This window comes from Cheilinus undulatus, linkage group 13 (assembly GCF_018320785.1).
Source record: "Cheilinus undulatus linkage group 13, ASM1832078v1, whole genome shotgun sequence".
NCBI classification, from domain to species: Eukaryota; Metazoa; Chordata; class Actinopteri; order Labriformes; family Labridae; genus Cheilinus; species Cheilinus undulatus.
In genome coordinates, this window is record NC_054877.1 from 16,850 (window position 1) to 37,971 (window position 21,122).

Here is a 21,122-nt window from a genome sequence, read left to right on the forward strand (position 1 = left end):
TGTTTCCTGGTGACTGTTGTTAACAGTTAGCTGTATAGTACTGGTTTGTTTCCTGGTGACTGTTGTTAACAGTTAGTCATATGGTACTGGTTTGTTTCCTGGTGACTGTTGTTAACAGTTAGTCATATGGTACTGGTTTGTTTCCTGGTGACTGTCGTTAACAGTTAGCCGTATGGTACTGGTTTGTTTCCTGTTAAGTGTTGTTAACAGTTAGCCGTATGGTTCTGGTTTGTTCCCTGGTAACTGTCGTTAACAGTTAGCCGTATGGTACTGGTTTGTTTCCTGGTAACTGTTGTTAACAGTTAGCCGTATGGTACTGGTTTGTTTCCTGGTAACTGTTGTGAACAGTTAGCCGTATGGTACTGGTTTGTTTCCTGGTAACTGTTGTTAACAGTTAATCATATGGTACTGGTTTGTTTCCTGGTAACTGTTGTTAACAGTTAGCTGTTTGGTACTGGTTTGTTTCCTGTTAAGTGTTGTTAACAGTTAGCCGTATGGTTCTGGTTTGTTCCCTGGTAACTGTCGTTAACAGTTAGCCGTATGGTACTGGTTTGTTTCCTGGTAACTGTTGTTAACAGTTAATCATATGGTACTGGTTTGTTTCCTGGTAACTGTTGTTGACAGTTAGCTGTTTGGTACTGGTTTGTTTCCTGTTAAGTTTTGTTAACAGTTAGCCGTATGGTACTGGTTTGTTTCCTGGTAACTGTCGTTAACAGTTAGCCGTATGGTACTGGTTTGTTTCCTGGTAACTGTTGTTAACATTTATCCATATGGTACTGGTTTGTTTCCTGGTAACTGTTGTTAACAGTTAGCCGTATGGTACTGGTTTGTTTCCTGGTAACTGTTGTGAACAGTTAGCCATATGGTACTGGTTTGTTTCCTGGTGACTGTTGTTAACTGTTAGTCGTATGGTACTGGTTTGTTTCCTGGTGACTGTTGTTAACAGTTAGCTGTATAGTACTGGTTTGTTTCCTGGTGACTGTTGTTAACAGTTAGTCATATGGTACTGGTTTGTTTCCTGGTGACTGTTGTTAACATTTAGCCCTTTGGTACTGGTTTGTTTCCTGTTAAGTGTTGTTAACAGTTAGCCGTATGGTTCTGGTTTGTTCCCTGGTAACTGTCGTTAACAGTTAGCCGTATGGTACTGGTTTGTTTCCTGGTAACTGTTGTTAACAGTTAGCCGTATGGTACTGGTTTGTTTCCTGGTAACTGTTGTTAACAGTTAGCCGTATGGTACTGGTTTGTTTCCTGGTAACTGTTGTTAACAGTTAGCCGTATGGTACTGGTTTGTTTCCTGGTAACTGTCGTTAAAAGTTAGCCGTATGGAACTGGTTTGTTTCCTGGTAACTGTTGTTAACAGTTCGCTGTATGGTACTGGTTTGTTTCCTGGTAAGTGCTGTTAACAGTTAGCCGTATGGAACTGGTTTGTTTCCTGGTAACTGTTGTTAACAGTTAGCCGTATGGTACTGGTTTGTTTCCTGGTAACTGTTGTTAACAGTTCGCTGTATGGTACTGGTTTGTTTCCTGGTAACTGTTGTTAACAGTTAGCCGTATGGTACTGGTTTGTTTCCCAGTAACTGTTCATAACATTTATCCGTATGGTACTGGTTTGTTTCCCGGTAACTGTTGTTAACAGTTAGCTGTATGGTACTGGTTTGTTTCCCAGTAACTGTTCTTAACATTTATCCATATGGTACTGGTTTGTTTCCGGGTAATTGTTGTTAACAGTATGCCGTATGGTACTGGTTTGTTTCCTGGTAACTGTTGTTAACAGTTAGCTGTATGGTACTGGTTTGTTTCCCAGTAACTGTTCTTAACATTTATCCGTATGGTACTGGGTTGTTTCCCAGTAACTGTTCTTAACATTTATCCATATGGTACTGGTTTGTTTCCCGGTAACTGTTGTTAACAGTTAGCTGTATGGTACTGGTTTGTTTCCCAGTAACTGTTCTTAACATTTATCCGTATGGTACTGGTTTGTTCCCGGGTAACTGTTGTTAACAGTATGCCGTATGGTACTGGTTTGTTTCCCGGTAACTGTTGTTAACATTTATCCGTATGATACTGGTTTGTTTCCCAGTAACTGTTCTTAACATTTATCCGTATGGTACTGGTTCGTTTCCCGGTAACTGTTCTTAACATTTATCCGTATGGTACTGGTTTGTTTCCCGGTAACTGTTGTTAACAGTTAGCTGTATGGTACTGGTTTGTTTCCCAGTAACTGTTCTTAACATTTATCCGTATGGTACTGGTTCGTTTCCCGGTAACTGTTCTTAACATTTATCCGTATGGTACTGGTTCGTTTCCCGGTAACTGTTCTTAACAGTTAGCCGTATGGTACTGGTTTGTTTCCCGGTAACTGTTGTTAACAGTTAGCTGTATGGTACTGGTTTGTTTCCCAGTAACTGTTCTTAACATTTATCCATATGGTACTGGTTCGTTTCCCGGTAACTGTTGTTAACATTTATCCGTATGGTACTGGTTTGTTTCCCGGTAACTGTTCTTAACATTTATCCGTATGGTACTGGTTTGTTTCCCGGTAACTGTTCTTAACATTTATCCGTATGGTACTGGTTTGTTTCCCGGTAACTGTTCTTAACATTTATCCGTATGGTACTGGTTTGTTTCCCGGTAACTGTTCTTAACATTTATCCGTATGGTACTGGTTTGTTTCCCGGTAACTGTTCTTAACATTTATCCGTATGGTACTGGTTTGTTTCCCGGTAACTGTTGTTAACATTTATCCGTATGGTACTGGTTTGTTTCCTGGTAAGTGTTGTTAACAGTTAGCCGTATGCTTCTGGTTTGTTTCCTGGTAACTGGGGCAGTCATGTGGAAGCCTCAGGCATAGACCAGTATGAGTCTCTTTCCTATTTAGCTCAACGCCGTCATATCAAGTTTTTCTCAAAGCGCTTCCTGTAAGGCGCCAACGCCTCAAGACTGCAGGGTCTATCCAGAACTAAATCTAAACCAGATGCCCCATGGTCCTAGCTCATCAGCTAACTCATCAAATACTCGTTCATTTACTATGACAATCTTTGTCTAACTTATTACAGAGTGTGACCCAACGGTGTTTCATCATGCAGTCTGGCCTCAGGAATCCTCTCATTGTCACCCATAGAAAACATTCACTTACTTTGTTATTAAGTTGGTCATCAAAATATGTCAGACCTTGGCTTACAGTTAAAGACAACTCACAGGGATCTGGGCTCAGGGTTTTGCGTTAATGCTGGGATCTGGGCTCAGGGTTTTGCGTTAATGCTGGGATCTGGGCTCGGGGTTTTGTCTTAATGCTGGGCTCAGTTTTCAGGGTTTTGTGTTAGTGCTGGGCTCAGTTTTCAGGGTTTTGTGTTAATGCTGGGCTCAGTTTTCAGGGTTTTGTGTTAATGCTGGGCTCAGTTTTCAGGGTTTTGTGTTAATGCTGGGATCTGGGCTTTGTTTTGGATCCTCTGTTTCAGTACTGCCAGTACTCTTAGTGTTGAGCAGTCCTAATCCAGGTCTCCCAGGTGAGCACCAGCTGGGCCCAAGGCGGTACCAGCCCTGGTACAGTCCTCTCCAGCTCAGACACCCCAGAGCGCCCCCTAGCAGCTGGGTGGGGAACTGGGGGAAGTAAGCCAAAAGGCAGAGCAGCAGAAAGATCCAGAGGCCCAGCAGGAGGACACAGAAGAGGAAGAGGATCCTTAGAGGGGCATCCGAGATCCCGCCCAAGCTCAGGTAAGGGCCGAATACAGCAGTTTCCTCTGCCAGCAGGAGGCAGCAGAGACACAGCAGGAAGACGTCCTCAGAGACCTCATAACCCCTCCACAGCATTCCGGCTCTGAGGCACTCGGATTTACTCTCTCCTTCTCGCAGCACCAGCAGAGGCTGTCCGTTGGTGACCTCTGGGCCATTGAGTAAAGGTTCGTAGCAGCTTCCTGTGGCATTCTCTAGAAGGTCCAGGAGTTTACAGAAACCAAGCCACAGCCCACCTGCCACCCCGAGCCGCGAGAGGTGACGCATGGAGAGGGACAAGGAGCGCCTGATGGAGAAGGAGAGGAGGAAGACGAAGGAGCCAACAAAGATGCAGGTCCAGCCCCAGCCAGAGCGCAGGAACATCCTGGAAGAGGAGGAGAGCTGTGAACCGCTTAGGACAGCTGAACCGGGTCTACAACTTTACAATGAGCTACACAAAATCTGTCAGAACTACCAGGAAAAGACTCTAAAGAGTTACTCATAATGATGAAACTCTAAAGAAATTCTCAGTCATGACATTTTCTAAGAACTTTCCCCAGAGATAAGACTAGATCCTGATAAAAGTCAATGTGATGAAGCATCTCAGACAAAGACCTCCCAGGGTGACAAAAGACAAGGAGCTATGAAGAGCAGTTTAAAGAGATGGTAGAGCTCTGTGACAGCCTCACATTAAGATGAAGATCATTTACATTAACTCCTAAAATGTGTATTTATAGGTTAACAAACATGAGAAATACAGCACATTTCACTTTTAGTTAATTTTATCATGTTTCAGCCAGATGCTACAGTTGAAAATATCATTTTATTCTCATTCATCTGCCCTCAGTACCCCATCATGACGGAGTGAAAGCAGACTTTTTAGAATTTTTTTGTAAATTTATGTCAAATCAAACAGTGAAATATCGCATTGACATAAATATTCAGGCCCTCTGCAGCTATGTGAATGCTCAAGCTCAAGCTCCTCCCATCACACCCTGACTGGACTCCACCTGTGGTCAATTAGTCACTTGGGCCAAAAGTCCGGTTTGTTTTGGTAGTGTGATTGCGAAAGAACTGCGCCCGGGCACCGGGCCCGGGCCCGCTTGGGGAGGTGGTCTCGGGCGCGATTCAAGTGGACTCTGGCTCGGTTCAGATGAGATGTGAATGCAACCGCACTCAGATACGGGACAGAGCGCCGTATCAACTTTATGACATCATCATAAGATCTAAACTTCTTTCCACAGCGCGGCAGTTTGTTTGCATTTTTCCTCAATAAAAAACGTAAATCATCAGAATCCAGCCAATAAACGGTCTGTTGTGACTCACCTTACAGATGAACACGGGTTGGAGTCAGTGAGAGGAGGTGCAAAGGCAATTAAAGTCTCCTGTCACCTCAAAAACCGCTGTATCTGCTCAGCGTGAGTCCATTTAACCCTCTGACCTGTAGTAGATGTGCAGATATGAAGAGAGAAGCTGCTGGCATCTTAAAGTGATTTTAATCATCCATGGCTGCAGGATGGACTTTTTGCCTGGTCAAAACAAGAATTATCTTTGCTCAGGTCATGATCCCAGTGGTTGCCATGGTAGCTGCTTCTTCTTTCTCCTCCTTTGCAGGTTGTAAACCAGCTACGTGCATACCGCCACCTGCTATTTCGACCAAATAAATACGCAAGTGGGCCTGGGCACGGTTTGATCTTGCTAGTGTGAACACAAGCCAGCGGGGGAAGGGGGAGGAATCACGCCGCGGTGCGGTTCGAAACAACTGGGCCTAATGTGAAAGCGCCCTTAAACTGACTGGACATGATTCTAAGGGCTCACTCCTCTCTATAGATGGCTGATGATGCATAAACCATGCCATGAGGTCAGAGCAGCAGAAATGTTTCCGCATCCTTCCCCAGATCTGTGCCTGTCAACAATCCTGTCTCTGAGCTCTGCAGCTCTGCATCGCTCCCGCCTCATGGCTTGGTTTTTGCTCCGATGCCAGTGTCCGCTGTGAGGCCTTCCATAGACAGGTGTGAGCCTTTCCCTCAGAGGAACCATTGTGGGGGTTTATGGTTTGATAACTGATGAATGGGCTAAATCTGTCTGTCCCTAACTAATGCCCCTCTCATTTATCTTAAGAGGACATTTGGCTGCTAGTTGCCATTTAACATTCACCCTTTAAATACTGGAGTGGTTCAACACAAAATAGACTGTATGCATGTATGCTTCACCACTGATGGTGCCTGTATGGATGCATGAATTCCAGGAAAAGAATGTAAATGTGAAATGGACTTTTACACCGGCCCGTTCACTCCACATTCCCGCACTGATGGCAGAGGTTGCTATGGTAGTATCTGATCCCATGTCTATACATCCATACCTGTTGACACAGCACAGACGCAGCACTGGGAGCAGACTGGCTCTCTACCTGCTGGGCCACTGTCACCCTCATGTCTTGTATCACGCTTCAACAAATCAAATCATCACAACAGTGGCAGACTTTTAGCAGCAGTCACCTGATTTCCTAGTGTAGTAATGCAGGAGTGCATTGTGGGAAATTGGTGCCATGCTAGTACTGGAACAAAGAACAAAACAGAAGGCAGCCTCACCTGTAAAGGAAGTGACTTCTCTTGGCAAAGATGCTGTGCTGGGAGACCCAGAAGCTCAGGACAGGACCAAACATCACCACAGCTGACAGCAGAAGGTGGAAGTGCTGCCGGACCGCTGTGTTACCCAGGACCCGGGCCGCCAGGTCCGTCAGGACCACCAGCACTGTGTTGAGGAACATCTGGACCCAGAACCAGCCTCTGATCCAAATGAGCTTGACTCAGTTAGCTTCTTGAAGTGCTTGCAGCTGGCTTTGAATGAGATGTTGTTTGTGTTGGTTATGCAGTAGTATTCACTGTTCCATGTGACATGTCCTTAATCCTGTCCAGAATGCACTGAACTCACAGGCTGATGCCGTGGATTACCTCTGTGGAACAATCCAGGGGTTTTATGGAGTCAGAGATCCGTCCTCTCTGACTGAACCATGTATTCAGAGGCTGAAGGTGCAGCAGTTTGGCTGAGCGTCCATGTGTGAAGTTACAGTAGAACATGAATGGAATGGCAGCTGGCCCCTAGCATTCCAAAGGCTGCAAATACATGCAGACTGAAATCCAACCCAGAGTCCTGACTCAGAGGAGAACCCTGAATCTGCTGCTAGCTTCAGCACACATTGGTTTTCACACATTTATACCAGCGACCGTCGCCTGGCTGGTTCTCCTCGCAGCTTCAGTCGCCTCTGACCCGGTCATTCAGTCGTCACAGCTCTTCTGATGGGCTCTGCAGAGATGCCTCTGTCGGTGTCCTCCACTCATGGATGGCTGCCTCTGGGAGATGTTGTGGAGTCATTGCTGCAGAATAGCTCTCCTGTTTGATCTGTGTCATCAGTTCCTGTCGCTCAGCCGCTCCTCTGTGCCACTGGCAGCCAAATCCACACATGTTTTCACTATGTCATATGCCTCCTGGGTCTTGAAGGTGTCACATTGCTCCTGCTGAGGATTCAGAAGGTTGAACCAATGACACTGGCACAGTTTCCAGCTAATTTAGTCTTTAATGCCGGCTCAGACTTAGCCCAGCACAACCAGAGTCACAGAAAAGTCAGAACGGGGAATTACATACAAACTGTTGCATTGTGTGTGTGTGTGGGTGTATTAATAGCAGTAACCTTTGTGCTGTATTTGAGACTCAGCTGTCGCAGCGGTCTGCTTCTGTCAGTCACACTCACATGTACTGTCCTTTTTCACTTCAGCCACTGTCGCACTGGTATTCTCCACCAACGGGGATTTTGACCTCCGCCAAGGAGGTCATGTGATCAGGGTTTGTTAGCAACATAACTCATAAAGTTCTGGACAGATTTGGATGAAATTTTCTGGAAATGGCAGAAATGGCAGAAGGAAGAACTGATTAGATTTTGGGAGTGATCCGGATCACCGTCTGGATCCAGGAACTTTTTAAAGGATTCTTTAGGGAGATAGGGCTAATGGCAGAGGTCTGCGCTCTCTGAGTGCTTTTCTAGTTTTCAATTATTTTAGGACAAAAACAGGCCGAGTCTCACAGCATTCTGACACATTTGTTCTGCATTTTTGTCTCTTAAATCTTCAGCTTGTGGTAAAGTGGTGTTTAGATGTATGATCAAGTTAACAACACCACCCCAGGAAAAACCGATGAACCCTGAATACAACAATACAAGGTGAGGACTAGGGGCATGGTTCAACAAAATATAAGATTTTATTTTAATTCATCAGTTTCAATTCAGTTCAAGTGATGAAGAGGTGGACTGAAGCTTTAAAGGGAAAAATAATGAAACAAGTAAAAACTCAAAGACCCTTTACTTGCCCCTTTTTAACCCCCTTTCACCACTTTTCAACATGTTTTTTTTACCATGTTTAACCCCTTTTCTCACATTTTATTCCCATTTTTTCACCTTTGATCACTTTCCACTTCTTGTTTCACCCATTTTTGCCACTTGTAACCCATTCTGGCCTTTTTGTCACCATTGTTTAATGTTTCTTTATTTTCAGGCATACATTTATACATCCTGGCTAAACTATGAAGTCTGACTTTAATGGTTTAGTTTAAAGTGCCTATCCACATTAATAATGTTAGAGGGGGAATTCTGTTTGACAAAGGCTCACATTTAGAAGCTTACATAAAGAAAACATCTGGTGCATGGTTTTTAATCAGGTCACACCAGCTTGACATCACACTGGACCATGGGTCGCCCCATCTCGCCGTGATGGGCCCACGGCTGTGCGTGGTCAGCATGTATGGAGCGGCGGTCTGTGCAGGTCTTTAGAACGTGCAGAAAGGAAGGGAAGTCAATCTTTGGTTTGGGCTTAGTGAAGAACGTGTAAACTGGTTCAGATGTGATGAATGTTTACAGTTTGATGCTGAGATGCTGCAAACATGCCCTCTGATGAAAACTTACCTTTCTCCCTCAGTGCTGGATCTTTGGCCTTCCTGGCACAAATGTTGACATGAATGTCTAGGATCAACTTGGAACAGGGTCACTATTAAACCAGAACTGTCAACCTCATTTTCACCAGTAATCAAACATGAAAAACAGCACTGATGATAAATCATTTAGAAATTCAAAAAAGTAAAAATAACAAGTTTAAAAACTCAAAATCTGAGATAAAAAGTTTACTAGTTCTAAAGGTCAGAACACGATATTAAAAATAGAAAAATAATGTTTTTAAAAAGCAAATATATGAAGAGAAAGTTGAAATCATAAGTTTGGAGGGTCAGAATATTAGATAAAATTTGAAATCATAACTGTAGATGTCAAAATATGAGCTAAAATTCAAAATAATGACTTAAAAGTGAAAAATAGATAATATTCAAAATAATGAATCTAAAGGGTCAAAGTCTAATTTAAAAAGTAGGGCTGTCAAAATGAACAGGTTAATGCAGATTAATCCGTCATCATGATTAATCTGATTCAAAATTTTAACACAGTTAACCCATCTACAGCGCAGAATGACTCAAAATCCCTGAAACGTCTCTGGCAACACATTTCAGGCAGTTTGTCCAAGTAGGGTTACCGTCCAGCATGCACAAACGGGCCGTTGATCCGGTAGTGACCAACCAACCCAATACTTCAGACGTTAAACAGCACGTTGGCCCTCTGGATGGGAAATCTGAGTACAAAAACCCCCAAAAGGGAACCGTGGACCAACATAAAGTATTCTGCACATTCTGCAGGAAGGAGTTTTCTTTTCACCGAAGCACTTCCAGCTAAGAATACCACATTAACGCCAAGCATACGTTCATCAGGGCTTCTCGCCAAGCTTGTGACAAACCTCCCTCACAGAACGCCAAATTCAAAAGGAAGACTATGAATGAAAGTGAATATTTTTCATCAAATTGATCTGTACTGTTTAAAATTTGACATTACCAGCAGCTTACTGGGAGCCAAACATGTCTGACCCGGCTACTTGGCCCAGTTGAATTATTGTAATTTTTCTAACTGAATAGTCCTGGCATATACAGTCCCTTCTTTCTTGAGACTGCTTGCTTATGCAAAATAAAACGGGATTAATACAGATTAAAAATGAATGATATTTAATCATGATTAATCGAAATTAATCCACAGTAACCCTGTGATTAATCTGATTACAAATTTTAATCATTTTAAAGCATTAAGAAAAGTCAAAATTATGAATTTAATGAGTTTAAAAGGACTAAATACAGGATTGAAAAGCCAAAATAATGAGTTATAAAGGTAAAAATATGACTTCAAATGTAAAATTATGAATCTAAAAGCTAAAATATGACATATTAAGTTCAAATTATGAGTTAAAAAGGTCAGAGATTGAAATAAGAAGCCATAATCCCAAGTTTGAGTCAAAATCTGAAGATGCAAAATTCTGATTTCTCTAATTTTCTTTTTCCTTTTTCAGATTTTTTGGCTCAAGGATATTTTGAATGATCAAGGTTAAGTTTACAATATTATAGCGGAGGAAATCTGCAGACCTCATACTGGTGGGCCAATACGATAGAAATATGATATGATCTTGTGGTCCAGGTTTAATCATTCCATGGGCCGGATCTGGCCCCCGGGCCTTGAGTTTGACACCCCTGGATTAGACCTTGCACTGCTGGGTTAACTTCCCTCCTCCTGATCTGTGAACCACAGTGTTTCAAGTCATGGAAATAAGATTTCCTGAGGAACAGTTTTATCTGAAGTAGCCAGACGTCTGGGAAGCTTCAGAGGTTTTTACATGTCTTAAATGAAAAGTATGATTTCAGGAATGACGACAATAATGAATCTGTGTGTTCTTTTCTTTTGCTAGACTCTGTTTAATCCTGGTTCTGCTTGGCTCTCCTGTCTGGCCCGCTGCTTATTAACACCTTCTAAATGTTCTGTTCAGTCCCACAGTCTGTGCTTGGTCACAGCGTGGGATGCTAATAAACTTTTATAAGCTGTCTTCATCCCAGCATCTGACTAATAACTCTGTCTCACTGTGACACTCCTCTCCCTGTGGGCCTCTCACATTTAACTGTCAGTAAGAACAGGAAAGGTTTCCAGAAAGAGCCGTGCACATGCAGCAGGTGGGCAGGAGCGCAGTGAGGATGACAATGATGTAGTGACTGCTGCAGTGACTCACTGATGTCATAAACCTTTGGTCTCTTTATAGCAGTTAAATTGAAAGAGGGCCCTACATGTGGAATTAGTACACCATCTGACAACACAGCAACTGGATCAGACTGGATTTAGAATTTATGAGTCACTCAGGCGGCACCAGCAGGGATGTGAGGGTTAAATCTGAGCATGCTACAGCAAACCTAGCACGCCATGACAACATAGGCTTACATGCTGAACAATTATTTATTATTATTAGTAGCAGTAGTAGTAGAATGTTGGACCTCTGAAAAGTGTGAACATAAAGCTGTCAGTGGTCTGGGCCTCCTTTTACTGCATCAGTGCGGCGTGGCATGGAGGCAATCAGCCCGTGGCACTGCTCAGGTGTTATGAAGCCCTGCTCTGATAGTGGCCTGCAGGTCATCTGCATTGTTGGGTCTGGTGTCGCTTATCTCTCTCTTCCCAGTACCCCAGAGATCCTCTATGGGAGTCCGGTCAGGTGAGTTTGCTGCTTTTGAAGCAGCTTTTGGTACCTTTGGCAGTGTGGGCAGGTGCCAAGTCCTGTTGGAAAATGAAATCAGCATCTCCATGGTGCTTGTCAGTAGAAGGAAGCATGAAGGTCTCTAGAATGTCCTGGTAGATGGCTGCGCTGACCTTTGACCTGATAAAACACAGTGGACCAACACCAGCAGATGCTATGGCAGCCCACATCATCATTGACTGTGGAAACTTCACACTGGACTTCAAACTATGTGGATTCTGGTCTTCTCCACTCTTCCTCCAGACTCTGGGACCTGGATTTCCAAATGACATGCAAAATGGATTTTCATCTGAGAAGAGGAATTTGGACCACTGAGACTAAAACAGTCCCATTCTTTTCTCCACAGCCCAGGTCTAGGACTGGTCTGTAGTCGTCTCTGGTTCAGGAGTGGCTTACACAAGGAACAACACTTGTCTGTAGTCCATGTCTAGGACTGGTCAGTAGTCCATGTCTAGGACTGGTCTGTAGTCCAGGTCTAGGACTGGTCAGTAGTCCATGTCTAGGACTGGTCTGTAGTCCAGGTCTAGGACTGATCTGTAGTCCAGGTCTAGGACTGGTCAGTAGTCCATGTCTAGGACTGGTCTGTAGTCCATGTCTAGGACTGGTCTGTAGTCCAGGTCTAGGACTGGTCTGTAGTCCATGTCTAGGACTGGTCAGTAGTCCATGTCTAGGAATGGTCTGTAGCCCATGTCTAGGACTGGTCTGTAGCCCAGGTCTAGGACTGGTCTGTACTCCAGGTCTACGACTGGTCAGTAGTCCAGGTTTAGGACTGGTCTGTAGTCCAGGTCTAGGACTGGTCAGTAGTCCATGTCTAGGACTGGTCAGTAGTCCATGTCTAGGACTGGTCTGTAGTCCAGGTCTAGGACTGGTCTGTAGTCCAGGTCTAGGACTGGTCTGTAGCCCATGTCTAGGACTGGTCTGTAGTACAGGTCTAGGACTGGTCTGTAGTCCAGGTCTAGGACTGGTCTGTAGTCCATGTCTAGGACTGGTCTGTAGTCCAGGTCAAGGACTGGTCTGTAGTCCATGTCTAGGACTGGTCTGTAGTCCATGTCTAGGATTGGTCAGTAGTCCATGTCTAGGACTGGTCTGTAGTCCATGTCTAGGACTGGTCTGTAGTCCAGGTATAGGACTGGTCTGTAGTCCATGTCTAGGACTGGTCTGTAGTCCAGGTCTAGGACTGGTCTGTAGTCCAGGTCTAGGACTGGTCTGTAGTCCATGTCTAGGATTGGTCAGTAGTCCATGTCTAGGACTGGTCTGTAGTCCATGTCTAGGACTGGTCAGTAGTCCATGTCTAGGACTGGTCTGTAGTCCAGGTCTAGGACTGGTCTGTAGTCCAGGTCTAGGACTGGTCTGTAGCCCATGTCTAGGACTGGTCTGTAGTCCAGGTCTAGGACTGGTCTGTAGTCCAGGTCTAGGACTGGTCTGTAGCCCATGTCTAGGACTGGTCTGTAGCCCAGGTCTAGGACTGGTCTGTAATCCAGGTCTAGGACTGGTCAGTAGTCCATGTCTAGGACTGGTCAATAGTCCATGTCTAGGACTGGTCTGTAGTCCAGGTCTAGGACTGGTCTGTAGTCCATGTCTAGGACTGGTCTGTAGTCCAGGTCTAGGACTGGTCTGTAGTCCATGTCTAGGACTGGTCTGTAGTCCATGTCTAGGACTGGTCTGTAGTCCAGGTCTAGGACTGGTCCGTAGCCCATGTCTAGGACTGGTCTGTAGTCCAGGTCTAGGACTGGTCTGTTGTCCATGTCTAGGACTGGTCTGTAGTCCAGGTCTAGGACTGGTCTGTAGTCCAGGTCTAGGACTGGTCTGTAGTCCAGGTCTAGGACTGGTCTGTAGCCCATGTCTAGGACTGGTCTGTAGTCCAGGTCTAGGACTGGTCTGTAGCCCATGTCTAGGACTGGTCTGTAGCCAAGGTCTAGGACTGGTCTGTAGTCCAGGTCTAGGACTGGTCAGTAGTCCAGGTTTAGGACTGGTCTGTAGTCCAGGTCTAGGACTGGTCAGTAGTCCATGTCTAGGACTGGTCTGTAGTCCATGTCTAGGACTGGTCTGTAGTCCAGGTCTAGGACTGGTCTGTAGTCCAGGTCTAGGACTGATCTGTAGTCCAGGTCTAGGACTGGTCAGTAGTCCATGTCTAGGACTGGTCAGTAGTCCAGGTCTAGGACTGGTTTCTAGTCCAGGTCTAGGACTGGTCTGTAGCCCATGTCTAGGACTGGTCTGTAGCCCATGTCTAGGACTGGTCTGTAGTCCATGTCTAGGACTGGTCTGCAGTCCATGTCTAGGACTGGTCTGTAGTCCAGGTCTAGGACTGGTCTGTAGTCCATGTCTAGGACTGGTCTGTAGTCCAGGTCTAGGACTGGTCTGTAGTCCATGTCTAGGATTGGTCAGTAGTCCATGTCTAGGACTGGTCTGTAGTCCAGGTCTAGGACTGGTCTGTAGTCCATGTCTAGGACTGGTCTGTAGTCCAGGTCTAGGACTGGTCTGTAGTCCAGGTCTAGGACTGGTCCGTAGCCCATGTCTAGGACTGGTCTGTAGTCCAGGTCTAGGACTGGTCTGTAGTCCAGGTCTAGGACTGGTCTGTAGCCCATGTCTAGGACTGGTCTGTAGTACAGGTCTAGGACTGGTCTGTAGTCCAGGTCTATGACTGGTCTGTAGTCCATGTCTAGGACTGGTCTGTAGTCCAGGTCTAGGACTGGTCAGTAGTCCATGTCTAGGACTGGTCTGTAGTCCATGTCTAGGACTGGTCTGTAGTCCAGGTCTAGGACTGGTCTGTAGTCCATGTCTAGGACTGGTCTGTAGTCCAGGTCTAGGACTGGTATGTTGTCCATGTCTAGGACTGGTCTGTAGTCCATGTCTAGGACTAGTCTGTAGTCCATGTCTAGGACTGGTCTGTAGCCCATGTCTAGGACTGGTCTGTAGTCCATGTCTAGGACTGGTCTGCAGTCCATGTCTAGGACTGGTCTGTAGTCCAGGTCTAGGACTGGTCTGTAGTCCATGTCTAGGACTGGTCTGTAGTCCAGGTCTAGGACTGGTCAGTAGTCCATGTCTAGGACTGGTCTGTAGTCCATGTCTAGGACTGGTCTGTAGTCCAGGTCTAGGACTGGTCTGTAGTCCATGTCTAGGACTGGTCTGTAGTCCAGGTCTAGGACTGGTCTGTTGTCCATGTCTAGGACTGGTCTGTAGTCCAGGTCTAGGACTAGTCTGTAGTCCATGTCTAGGACTGGTCTGTAGTCCATGTCTAGGACTGGTCAGTAGTCCATGTCTAGGACTGGTCTGTAGTCCATGTCTAGGATTGGTCAGTAGTCCATGTCTAGGACTGGTCTGTAGTCCAGGTCTAGGACTGGTCTGTAGTCCAGGTCTAGGACTGGTCCGTAGCCCATGTCTAGGACTGGTCTGTAGTCCAGGTCTAGGACTGGTCTGTAGGCCAGGTCTAGGACTGGTCTGTTGTCCATGTCTAGGACTGGTCTGTAGTCCAGGTCTAGGACTGGTCTGTAGTCCATGTCTAGGACTGGTTTGTAGTCCATGTCTAGGACGTGTCTGTAGTCCAGGTCTAGGACTGGTCTGTAGTCCAGGTCTAGGACTGGTCTGTAGCCCATGTCTCGGACTGGTCTGTAGCCCAGGTCTAGGACTGGTCTGTAGTCCAGGTCTAGGACTGGTCTGTAGCCCATGTCTAGGACTGGTCTGTAGCCCATGTCTAGGACTGGTCTGTAGTACAGGTCTAGGACTGGTCTGTAGTCCAGGTCTAGGACTGGTCTGTAGCCCATGTCTAGGACTGGTCTGTAGTCCAGGTCTAGGACTGGTCTGTAGTCCAGGTCTAGGACTGGTCTGTAGCCCATGTCTAGGACTGGTCTGTAGTACAGGTCTAGGACTGGTCTGTAGTCCAGGTCTAGGACTGGTCAGTAGTCCATGTCTAGGACTGGTCTGTAGTCCAGGTCTAGGACTGGTCTGTTGTCCAGGTCTAGGACTGGTCTGTAGTCCAGGTCTAGGACTGGTCTGTAGTCCAGGTCTAGGACTGGTCTGTAGTCCAGGTCTAGGACTGGTCTGTAGCCCATGTCTAGGACTGGTCTGTAGTCCAGGTCTAGGACTGGTCTGTAGTCCAGGTCTAGGACTGGTCAGTAGTCCAGGTCTAGGACTGGTCTGTAGCCCATGTCTAGGACTGGTCTGTAGTACAGGTCTAGGACTGGTCTGTAGTCCATGTCTAGGACTGGTCTGTAGTCCAGGTCTAGGACTGGTCTGTAGCCCATGTCTAGGACTGGTCTGTAGCCCATGTCTAGGACTGGTCTGTAGCCCAGGTCTAGGACTGGTCTGTAGTCCAGGTCTAGGACTGGTCTGTAGCCCATGTCTAGGACTGGTCTGTAGTCCAGGTCTAGGACTGGTCTGTAGCCCATGTCTAGAACTGGTCTGTAGTCCAGGTCTAGGACTGGTCTGTAGTCCATGTCTAGGACTGGTCTTTAGCCCATGTCTAGGACTGGTCTGTAGTACAGGTCTAGGACTGGTCTGTAGTCCAGGTCTAGGACTGGTCTGTAGCCCATGTCTAGGACTGGTCTGTAGTCCAGGTCTAGGACTGGTCTGTAGTCCAGGTCTAGGACTGGTCTGTAGCCCATGTCTAGGACTGGTCTGTAGTACAGGTCTAGGACTGGTCAGTAGTCCATGTCTAGGACTGGTCAGTAGTCCATGTCTAGGACTGGTCTGTAGTCCAGGTCTAGGACTGGTCTGTAGTCCATGTCTAGGACTGGTCTGTAGTCCAGGTCTAGGACTGGTCTGTAGTCCAGGTCTAGGACTGGTCAGTAGTCCATGTCTAGGACTGGTCTGTAGTCCAGGTCTAGGACTGGTCTGTAGTCCAGGTCTAGGACTGGTCAGTAGTCCATGTCTAGGACTGGTCTGTAGTCCATGTCTAGGACTGGTCTGTAGTCCAGGTCTAGGACTGGTCTGTAGTCCATGTCTAGGACTGGTCAGTAGTCCATGTCTAGGACTGGTCTGTAGCCCATGTCTAGGACTGGTCTGTAGCCCAGGTCTAGGACTGGTCTGTACTCCAGGTCTACGACTGGTCAGTAGTCCAGGTTTAGGACTGGTCTGTAGTCCAGGTCTAGGACTGGTCAGTAGTCCATGTCTAGGACTGGTCAGTAGTCCATGTCTAGGACTGGTCTGTAGTCCAGGTCTAGGACTGGTCTGTAGTCCAGGTCTAGGACTGGTCTGTAGCCCATGTCTAGGACTGGTCTGTAGTACAGGTCTAGGACTGGTCTGTAGTCCAGGTCTAGGACTGGTCTGTAGTCCATGTCTAGGACTGGTCTGTAGTCCAGGTCTAGGACTGGTCTGTAGTCCATGTCTAGGACTGGTCTGTAGTCCATGTCTAGGACTGGTCAGTAGTCCATGTCTAGGACTGGTCTGTAGTCCATGTCTAGGACTGGTCTGTAGTCCAGGTCTAGGACTGGTCTGTAGTCCATGTCTAGGACTGGTCTGTAGTCCAGGTCTAGGACTGGTCTGTAGTCCATGTCTAGGACTGGTCTGTAGTCCATGTCTAGGATTGGTCAGTAGTCCATGTCTAGGACTGGTCTGTAGTCCATGTCTAGGATTGGTCAGTAGTCCATGTCTAGGACTGGTCTGTAGTCCAGGTCTAGGACTGGTCTGTAGTCCAGGTCTAGGACTGGTCTGTAGCCCATGTCTAGGACTGGTCTGTAGTACAGGTCTAGGACTGGTCTGTAGTCCAGGTCTAGGACTGGTCTGTAGCCCATGTCTAGGACTGGTCTGTAGTCCAGGTCTAGGACTGGTCTGTAGTCCAGGTCTAGGACTGGTCTGTAGCCCATGTCTAGGACTGGTCTGTAGTCCAGGTCTAGGACTGGTCTGTAGTCCAGGTCTAGGACTGGTCAGTAGTCCATGTCTAGGACTGGTCTGTAGTACAGGTCTAGGACTGGTCTGTAGTCCATGTCTAGGACTGCTCTGTAGTCCATGTCTAGGACTGGTCTGTAGTCCAGGTCTAGGACTGGTCCGTAGCCCATGTCTAGGACTGGTCTGTAGTCCAGGTCTAGGACTGGTCTGTTGTCCATGTCTAGGACTGGTCTGTAGTCCAGGTCTAGGACTAGTCTGTAGTCCAGGTCTAGGACTGGTCTGTAGTCCAGGTCTAGGACTGGTCTGTAGCCCATGTCTAGGACTGGTCTGTAGTCCAGGTCTAGGACTGGTCTGTAGCCCATGTCTAGGACTGGTCTGTAGCCAAGGTCTAGGACTGGTCTGTAGTCCAGGTCTAGGACTGGTCAGTAGTCCAGGTTTAGGACTGGTCTGTAGTCCAGGTCTAGGACTGGTCAGTAGTCCATGTCTAGGACTGGTCTGTAGTCCATGTCTAGGACTGGTCTGTAGTCCAGGTCTAGGACTGGTCTGTAGTCCAGGTCTAGGACTGATCTGTAGTCCAGGTCTAGGACTGGTCTGTAGTCCATGTCTAGGACTGGTCAGTAGTCCAGGTCTAGGACTGGTTTCTAGTCCAGGTCTAGGACTGGTCTGTAGTCCAGGTCTAGGACTGGTCTGTAGCCCATGTCTAGGACTGGTCTGTAGTCCATGTCTAGGACTGGTCTGCAGTCCATGTCTAGGACTGGTCTGTAGTCCAGGTCTAGGACTGGTCTGTAGTCCATGTCTAGGACTGGTCTGTAGTCCAGGTCTAGGACTGGTCTGTAGTCCATGTCTAGGATTGGTCAGTAGTCCATGTCTAGGACTGGTCTGTAGTCCAGGTCTAGGACTGGTCTGTAGTCCATGTCTAGGACTGGTCTGTAGTCCAGGTCTAGGACTGGTCTGTAGTCCAGGTCTAGGACTGGTCCGTAGCCCATGTCTAGGACTGGTCTGTAGTCCAGGTCTAGGACTGGTCTGTAGTCCAGGTCTAGGACTGGTCTGTAGCCCATGTCTAGGACTGGTCTGTAGTACAGGTCTAGGACTGGTCTGTAGTCCAGGTCTAGGACTGGTCTGTAGTCCATGTCTAGGACTGGTCTGTAGTCCAGGTCTAGGACTGGTCTGTAGTCCATGTCTAGGACTGGTCTGTAGTCCATGTCTAGGACTGGTCTGTAGTCCAGGTCTAGGACTGGTCTGTAGTCCATGTCTAGGACTGGTCTGTAGTCCAGGTCTAGGACTGGTATGTTGTCCATGTCTAGGACTGGTCTGTAGTCCAGGTCTAGGACTAGTCTGTAGTCCATGTCTAGGACTGGTCTGTAGCCCATGTCTAGGACTGGTCTGTAGTCCATGTCTAGGACTGGTCTGCAGTCCATGTCTAGGACTGGTCTGTAGTCCAGGTCTAGGACTGGTCTGTAGTCCATGTCTAGGACTGGTCTGTAGTCCAGGTCTAGGACTGGTCAGTAGTCCATGTCTAGGACTGGTCTGTAGTCCATGTCTAGGACTGGTCTGTAGTCCAGGTCTAGGACTGGTCTGTAGTCCATGTCTAGGACTGGTCTGTAGTCCAGGTCTAGGACTGGTCTGTTGTCCATGTCTAGGACTGGTCTGTAGTCCAGGTCTAGGACTAGTCTGTAGTCCATGTCTAGGACTGGTCTGTAGTCCATGTCTAGGACTGGTCAGTAGTCCATGTCTAGGACTGGTCTGTAGTCCATGTCTAGGACTGGTCTGTAGTCCATGTCTAGGACTGGTCTGTAGTCCAGGTCTAGGACTGGTCTGTAGTCCAGGTCTAGGACTGGTCCGTAGCCCATGTCTAGGACTGGTCTGTAGTCCAGGTCTAGGACTGGTCCGTAGCCCATGTCTAGGACTGGTCTGTAGTCCAGGTCTAGGACTGGTCTGTAGTCCAGGTCTAGGACTGGTCTGTTGTCCATGTCTAGGACTGGTCTGTAGTCCAGGTCTAGGACTGGTCTGTAGTCCAGGTCTAGGACTGGTCTGTAGCCCATGTCTAGGACTGGTCTGTAGTCCAGGTCTAGGACTGGTCTGTAGTCCAGGTCTAGGACTGGTCTGTAGCCCATGTCTAGGACTGGTCTGTAGTCCAGGTCTAGGACTGGTCTGTAGTCCAGGTCTAGGACTGGTCTGTAGCCCATGTCTAGGACTGGTCTGTAGCCCATGTCTAGGACTGGTCTGTAGTACAGGTCTAGGACTGGTCTGTAGTCCAGGTCTAGGACTGGTCTGTAGCCCATGTCTAGGACTGGTCTGTAGTCCAGGTCTAGGACTGGTCTGTAGTCCAGGTCTAGGACTGGTCTGTAGCCCATGTCTAGGACTGGTCTGTAGTACAGGTCTAGGACTGGTCTGTAGTCCAGGTCTAGGACTGGTCAGTAGTCCATGTCTAGGACTGGTCTGTAGTCCAGGTCTAGGACTGGTCTGTAGTCCAGGTCTAGGACTGGTCTGTAGTCCAGGTCTAGGACTGGTCTGTAGTCCAGGTCTAGGACTGGTCTGTAGCCCATGTCTAGGACTGGTCTGTAGTCCAGGTCTAGGACTGGTCTGTAGTCCAGGTCTAGGACTGGTCAGTAGTCCAGGTCTAGGACTGGTCTGTAGCCCATGTCTAGGACTGGTCTGTAGTACAGGTCTAGGACTGGTCTGTAGTCCATGTCTAGGACTGGTCTGTAGTCCAGGTCTAGGACTGGTCTGTAGCCCATGTCTAGGACTGGTCTGTAGCCCATGTCTAGGACTGGTCTGTAGCCCAGGTCTAGGACTGGTCTGTAGTCCAGGTCTAGGACTGGTCTGTAGCCCATGTCTAGGACTGGTCTGTAGTCCAGGTCTAGGACTGGTCTGTAGCCCATGTCTAGGACTGGTCTGTAGTCCAGGTCTAGGACTGGTCTGTAGTCCATGTCTAGGACTGGTCTGTAGTCCATGTCTAGGACTGGTCTGTAGTCCAGGTCTAGGACTGGTCTGTAGTCCAGGTCTAGGACTGGTCTGTAGCCCATGTCTAGGACTGGTCTGTAGTCCAGGTCTAGGACTGGTCTGTAGTCCAGGTCTAGGACTGGTCTGTAGCCCATGTCTAGGACTGGTCTGTAGTACAGGTCTAGGACTGGTCTGTAGTCCATGTCTAGGATTGGTCAGTAGTCCATGTCTAGGACTGGTCTGTAGTCCAGGTCTAGGACTGGTCTGTAGCCCATGTCTAGGACTGGTCTGTAGTCCAGGTCTAGGACTGGTCTGTAGTCCAGGTCTAGGACTGGTCTGTAGCCCATGTCTAGGACTGGTCTGTAGTCCAGGTCTAGGACTGGTCTGTAGCCCATGTCTAGGACTGGTCTGTAGTCCAGGTCTAGGACTGGTCTGTAGCCCATATCTAGGACTGGTCTGTAGTCCAGGTCTAGGACTGGTCTGTAGCCCATGTCTAGGACTGGTGTGTAGCCCAGGTCTAGGACTGGTCTGTAGTCCAGGTCTAGGACTGGTCTGTAGCCCATGTCTAGGACTGGTCTGTAGTCCAGGTCTAGGACTGGTCAGTAGTCCAGGTCTAGGACTGGTCTGTAGTCCAGGTCTAGGACTGGTCTGTAGCCCATGTCTAGGACTGGTCTGTAGCCCATGTCTAGGACTGGTCTGTAGTCCAGGTCTAGGACTGGTCTGTAGCCCATGTCTAGGACTGGTCTGTAGTCCAGGTCTAGGACTGGTCTGTAGTCCATGTCTAGGACTGGTCTGTAGTCCAGGTCTAGGACTGGTCTGTAGCCCATGTCTAGGACTGGTCTGTAGTACAGGTCTAGGACTGGTCTGTAGTCCATGTCTAGGATTGGTCAGTAGTCCATGTCTAGGACTGGTCTGTAGTCCAAGTCTAGGACTGGTCTGTAGCCCATGTCTAGGACTGGTCTGTAGTCCAGCTCTAGGACTGGTCTGTAGTCC

General features: G+C 47.5%; 1 protein-coding gene across 1 annotated transcript; it reads right to left on the reverse strand.

Moving 5' to 3' along the window:
- On the reverse strand, positions 1 to 6,481 carry fitm1l (fat storage inducing transmembrane protein 1, like). The gene is made up of 2 exons (XM_041804080.1): positions 6,303 to 6,481; positions 1 to 4,096 (listed from the first exon to the last, which is right to left on the reverse strand). Exons 1-2 carry the CDS (start codon positions 6,479 to 6,481, stop codon positions 3,403 to 3,405), a joined length of 873 nt encoding a protein of 290 aa, XP_041660014.1. The 3' UTR covers positions 1 to 3,402.
- Between the last annotated feature and the right edge of the window lie 14,641 nt (positions 6,482 to 21,122).

Excerpts from the sequence above, each read along its gene's own strand:
- fitm1l (XM_041804080.1), bottom strand. The coding sequence starts at position 6,481 with ATGTTCCTCAACACAGTGCTGGTGGTCCTGACGGACCTGGCGGCCCGG. Across the intron at positions 4,097-6,302 it reads AGAAGTCACTTCCTTTACAG|GATGTTCCTGCGCTCTGGCT; the intron begins GTGAGGCTGCCT and ends CTCCTCTTCCAG.